Raw genomic sequence first — 6,193 nt, forward strand, 5'->3', positions numbered from 1 at the left:
TGGTTCTCCAGGAGACGAGAGATCATGGCGAGTGATGAGTTCCATCTTGTGCTAACATCCTGAATCAGACTTTGATTCACTTGCCCAAGTTGAGTTTGCTGCTGGTGGAGCTCCTCTGTATTGGCAGGGCTATGTTTAAAATGTCCCACTATCTTACGACACTTTGCCAATGTGTCACAAAACCCACTGTCTGTGAGGCAAACAGAGATGCTTCTCTGTAACATATGAGCAACACAAGGCATGTGCTCATATGGAAGCTTTCTCGCCACTGCGATCATGTTTCGGGCGCTGTCTGTGCCAACTGTGGTGATCTTTGGTTGAACTCCCCATGCCTCCGCCACAGACAAAAACTGCTGGGCGCAGTTATCGGCGTGATCCCTGGCCTCCGTTTTTAGCATTGCTAACGCAAATGACTGGAGTTTCCATTCACAGTCAATGATGTGTGCCGTAACACCAAGGTAATTGTGATTGCTAAGTGAAGTCCAGTGATCCCCCGTCAGCGCGATATGTTCTGCTCCCACCAGTACATCTCCTTTTGTTTTTTTTCAGAGTCGTACAGCTGCTGGATTTTTGACATAATATGTCATGTCTGAAGAGGCTATTTGCAAAACCTCTGCTAACCCGCTGTCTTCTATCAGTGAAACTGGTCTGCAAGGCATTGCGATCCATTTAGCAAGGGAATTGCTCAGTCGGTCACATGCAGATTTGCTTAGTTTACGTTTCAGTGGTTTGATGATGAGGTTGACTGCTGGAGCTTGTATCACAGGACGTGCCTGGTCGTGGTCCTACCTGCGGGTTAACTCCTGGATGCTTTGCGCTTATGTGGTACTTAAGAGTTGACGCACTCCGGTGGTAAGCAAATTCCTTTGTGCAGACATTGCAGATGACTTTGCTTTTATCAACACTTCCGTCAGGCCGTTTTTTATAACTAAATGAGGAAATCAATGACCCAGGCAGCGCGTTCTCGTCTCCCTTTTTCATTTTAGAGTCTAATCAAAGATTCAACCGTCTCTGGTCAAACGGTGACTGACAAGAACGGTTCCGGGTCAACGGTAAATATGACATTGATTAACATGGGTTATTTTTTTTAATCCATTATTTTTTCAAAAATTAATTAATCGAAATTAGCACGTTATTTTGACAGCCCTAATATATATATATATATATATATATATATATATATATATATATATATATATGTCACAGCTCCTCTGTTAGCCATCCCGTCATGCACAGATCGAATGCCAGACAGTTGGGTTTTTGTTTAAAAAAAAAAAAAAGATTTACTGTAATGAATGGTAGAGAAATACTCTGGTTAGCCTTCCCTCTGATTCACCAACAGCAGAGCTGGGGGCCGAACAGATTTTGTGGAATTGTCAGCCGTACCCCAGTATTTATAGGCCAACCAGTAGGGGGCGCCAAAAACCACTCATCACAAATAATTATAAAACATATTTTAGTGGAATTTAATCTACATCTTCCAGAACCCGTTACATATATATATTCATTTTCTTTCTGACACGCTTCATCCCATACCAGCAGTAGCCTGTTTGTGCTGTCCTCTGAAGTGAGTAGTTCTTAGCAATTTCTCGCATGGAATAGCCTTTATTTCTAAGAACAAGAATAGACTGTTGAGTTTAAGATGAAAGTTCTCTTTTTCTGGCCATTTTAACGTTTAAATGACCCCACAAATATGATGCTCCAGAAACTCAATCAGCTCAAAGGAAGGTCAGTTTTGTAGCTTCTGTAACGAGCTAAACTGTTTTCAGATGTGTGAACATGAATGCACAAGGGTTTTCTAATCATCAATTAGCCTTCTGAGCCAATGAGCAAACACATTGTACCATTAGAACATTGGAGTGATAGTTGCTGGAAATGGGCCTCTATACACCTATGTAGATATTGCACCAAAAAACAGACATTTGCAGCTAGAATAGTCATTTACCACATTAGCAATATATAGAGTTTATTTTTTTAAAGTTACGACTAGTTTAAAGTTATCTTCATTGAAAAGTACATAGCTTTTCCTTCAAAGATACGGACATTTCAATGTGATCCCAAACTTTTGAACGGTAGTGTATATATATGTATATGTTGTCGCTGCTGTCATTCAGGAGTTTCCATTGTAAAAACTGATAAAGATCAACTGCTCAACTCTTGTAATGCATACATTATGTAGAACAATACATTAATTTAAACAGCACCAATTTATAAATACCTGCATGCTTTATTAGCAAGAGCCTCATGAAAATATGCTCTCAGTGATTTTTTTGTAAAATATAGATGTAGATTCATTGTGATCCAAATAGGTTCACCCTGAACTGTTTTTGGTGCTTATTAGCATGACCAATTATGCAAACTACGTGATTATGTTATTTAGCAACTTCTAGCCACCTTTACGCTCCCAAAATAAATATATGCATGTTTCATATGAAGCTTCTGCATGATGCAAAAGGGAAACATAGTACATTTTGGATTGGGCAGTAGTCAATACACACAGATCAAAATTGCTTGTACACCTTGTTTAATGAACCTTCAATGGTAACAGAAAAAACTTGAATCTAAAAAAAGTTGTGGAATGAATCACTCAAACAACAGAGTTCAGGTGAGACGGCGTTCTGGAGCTCAGACAGGAAAAGTCTAATATTAATGTGAGAACACTGGCAGAGAGAGCACCAGGAACGTGGAGGAGTTGGCCAGCCTTGGCCCCTTTTGAAACTGCAGGTCATAGAAGTCTTCTGGGCAGATAGCGAACCAGAGTGGAAGAGGTGGCGGCTTGCTGGTGCTGGCCTAGAAGGAGATTTGAGGGGAGAGAGGTGGATCAAAGAAGCTGGCCAGTGAAACAGTGCTAGAGGGGGACAGGAAGCCACTGGCTGGGGCTATCTATAAAGGCTACCTGGGGAGAATCGAAGGAGGAAGGCAGTAAGTCTGCTGGGCAGACAGAGTACTGAAGGTAGGAGAGAGACTGTTGCTGGCTGGGAGGAGGAACATCAGTACATTGGAGAAGCCCAGTAGGTAGACAGGGTGGAGAGAGGCTGTGGCGGGACACGGACCTAACTGTGGAGGATCAGAGGAGGACAGCGTTGGATCAAAGTCTGCCAGGCAGAAAGGGCACCAGGGCAGGGGAAAGGCACTACCTGGCTATTGTCTGGAGATAGGATGTCACAAGAGGAAGGACGATGAAAAAGTCCTTCTAGGGATAAATTTAAATGCCTTTTTTAAAAGCAACCTATAAACCTCCTAATAGCATTCTCCACCTCATTGTTTGTCAAAAAGATCTTCCATTTTAATTTTAGAGAAGAAGGTGTACCTCATTCACTGTAGGTCACAGCCACATGAATGCAAACAACAGATATATTTTTTTAAAACTCCTGTGAATTTCACTTTGCATACTTTGTAATCAATGTACTTTCGCCAAATTTGCTAATGTTGCTTCATCTGTCATGATCTGGCTTGATTCCTCCACTTTAATTGCTTATTTCTTCTACCTGCCGTGTCCCCCCCCCCCCCAGCCTTAATTATCATTTATTCCTCACAACTGTTTCCTTTGTTCTATATTCTGTTCAGCCTAAGCTTTCGGGTCCAGTGCTCCAGAGCCGCACTCTACATAGGGATGAAATCGAAATCCTTCTCTTCATGTTGTAGTCGCTTTATTAAAGATCCAGAATAATCCAGGAAAGATTAGGAAACATCTAAATATAACCAGATAGCATAAGAGAAATAATAACCAGTTTTGCCAATGTTCAATCTTATAGATTTCTGAGCTTTGTTCCCAGAGCTTTTGTTTTTTTTTTTATTAGATTTGTTAACCATTCTGTCGTACCTGTCAGCTCCTACCAGTGAAAATTCCTCTACAGGTCTCAAACATAACTAACAACCAATCTCTGCATGAAGTCCCTTACAGGAACGAAATACTTTTATGAATTTTCCCAAAATTCGAAAATATTAAAGCCTGCGATAAGTGCAGTGCTGCCTGGATGTCCTTGCTAATATGAGTAGTTTATATCAGACATTGAACTTGACATTAATAAGACCTTTTGTTTACTCTGGCTACCTAACCTATTTTTCCAACTTTACTATTACTCACCAACAGCTTGTTTAAGCTGCAATCTTTTCTGCTCTTTTGGCTGTTCCTGCCATTGATAACCATAAAAAAACAACATTGGGCCTCATGCAGCATTTTCGTATTCCTGTCGTAAATTTCTCTTTTTCTTTCTTACTATTGGGCTTTTACGAATGTGCCATATCAAACTCACCAAACGTTTTTAACATCAGTAAATGATCTTAATTATTTTCCTAGACCTGATGCAGTCCGCTTTTGCGTAAGTGACCGTGCATTTCCAAGAAAAGTACATCTGCATATGTATCACCCCAGTAATCCATATAACTTCCCACACCTCTGTGTTCATTCATATGCATTGAAGAAAATCTTCGGGTTCGGAGAGCGAAGTTCTGCTGACTGAGAGTTCAGTTAAAGGACCACTAAAAAGCCAAGGGCGGGTAATAGATTATAAGAACTAAAAATGACTAGAAGTAAATAAATATACATATATATTAAAAGAAAAATAATTTCACGAAAAAATTGTCAATAATTAAAATAAAACAACTTATATAAATGCTTAATATGAGTTCACAATCAACCAACATGGCACGTCATTCTGTTAAATCTTTTAACACACACACACACGTGTGTTCTGTAAATCCCCAGGACACGTCTGTCATCCCTTCATGCTCTATCTCTCTCAAACAACACACAATCATAAAAATGTTAAAAATAAAACTAAGTTTGGATAAAGCTGACTGATTATGCAAAGCTCCTATGTAAATTCTGGAGTACCCGCAAAATTTGTTTGTACCTGAAAGAAGTTTGTACTTCTTGTACAAACAAGCTAATAACAAATTTGTTCCTATGAATGCTTCTTGAGTGAGGCCCATTGATCAGCTTGCTTTAAATACAAAGTGACATTCTTGCGGTGCATTACATGGACTATTTATGCTTAAATGTGGGTGTAAAGAGGGCCAGAGATCAGAGGAAGTCTTAGCTGTGATGTATAAAGGAAAATTGCCTGCTTTTGTGCATGCACATGGGTATATAAATCTTATTTGTTTTAACCATACCCTAACCATTTTCAGACATTTGCCATACATAAACTTCTAGTATTTATCCTATGCATTGTTTTATTTAAGAGACCACAGTGGGCTTCCTGTCACTGAACTTCCTTGATACATGCTCCTGGAAAGATCCAGGGTGGTGGGCTGCAGGTGGATCTATTGTTGATGCTCTGTCACGCCCAGTTAAGGATATTTCTACAAAATAATTTAGCCTGCAGATAGTATATTTCACTAAAAATTGGAAATGTTTCATTTTGTTTTCCAACTTTTAAAACTGTAGACTACTTTGTGTATATGTATACCTCCCACAAATTAGATAAGTGTGGATTTCTTAAGATATAATGTGAAACGGTTAATTGTAGAGGTGTCAAACTCCAGTCTTTAAGGACCTGTTTCTTTCACCTTTTAGAAGCGTCTTTGTTCAACACACCTGAACCAAATAATCAGCTATCAGCACAAACTGCATGCTGAAGAGTTAATTAAGCTATTTGATTCAGATGTGTTGGATCCTGGACATTTCTATTGAGTCTGACACCCATGGTTTATAGTATATGAGTGGTTTTGTAAATTAATGTAAGTCATCTGATTGCATGGTAATTGATATGTTTACTTTTTTATTGGTTGGTGCAATTTAGACTAATTTTGTTTATTTGCTTTATTCCAGTATGTGCAGTCACAGAAGAAGGATTGCTGGGATCCTCAGTGTGATTGTGTTAATAATCGCCTCAATTTCCTTGTATTCAAGGTTTGTACCAATTTCTAAGATACCTGTTTTAGGATTTTAATATCAGAGGTTTTTAATGATAGTATGATAGATAGTTTTAACAAAATTTATTTTTTTTATTTTATTTTTTTATAATAATCATTCTTTCAATACTAGGCATCTAACTACCATTGCCCTCACTGAAGAACTTCATGCACTCAGGGAAGAAAAACCACTAAACATTATTGATTTGGATTCCGCAATTAACTTTGGGTAAGAGATCCTAAAAGAAAGGTGTATGTAGTTTGCAAAGTGCTCAGTTTTTTTCTACTTATTTTATGACCAATGAAAGGGCATTGGCTTTGATTGTCAAATAAA

At 38.7% G+C, this 6,193-nt stretch overlaps 1 protein-coding gene across 2 annotated transcripts in view; it reads left to right on the forward strand.

Annotated features, from left to right (window-relative positions):
• LOC107094052 (N-acetyllactosaminide alpha-1,3-galactosyltransferase-like) overlaps nucleotides 1-6,193 on the forward strand; it is a 35,724-nt gene that overhangs the window by 10,818 nt on the left and 18,713 nt on the right. Inside the window, exons 2-3 of one of the 2 annotated variants that reach the window (XM_015389454.1) lie at nucleotides 5,777-5,857; nucleotides 5,993-6,088. In XM_015389454.1, the coding sequence (XP_015244940.1) occupies nucleotides 5,778-5,857; nucleotides 5,993-6,088 (176 nt within the window). In that variant the 5' untranslated portion in view covers nucleotide 5,777. The remainder of the gene's footprint in view (nucleotides 1-5,776; nucleotides 5,858-5,992; nucleotides 6,089-6,193) is intronic. The other variant, XM_015389455.1, reaches the window with a different exon arrangement.

The sequence above is a fragment of the Cyprinodon variegatus genome, unplaced genomic scaffold (genome assembly GCF_000732505.1).
Source record: "Cyprinodon variegatus isolate N-32 unplaced genomic scaffold, C_variegatus-1.0 Scaffold460, whole genome shotgun sequence".
Lineage (NCBI taxonomy): Eukaryota > Metazoa > Chordata > Actinopteri > Cyprinodontiformes > Cyprinodontidae > Cyprinodon > Cyprinodon variegatus.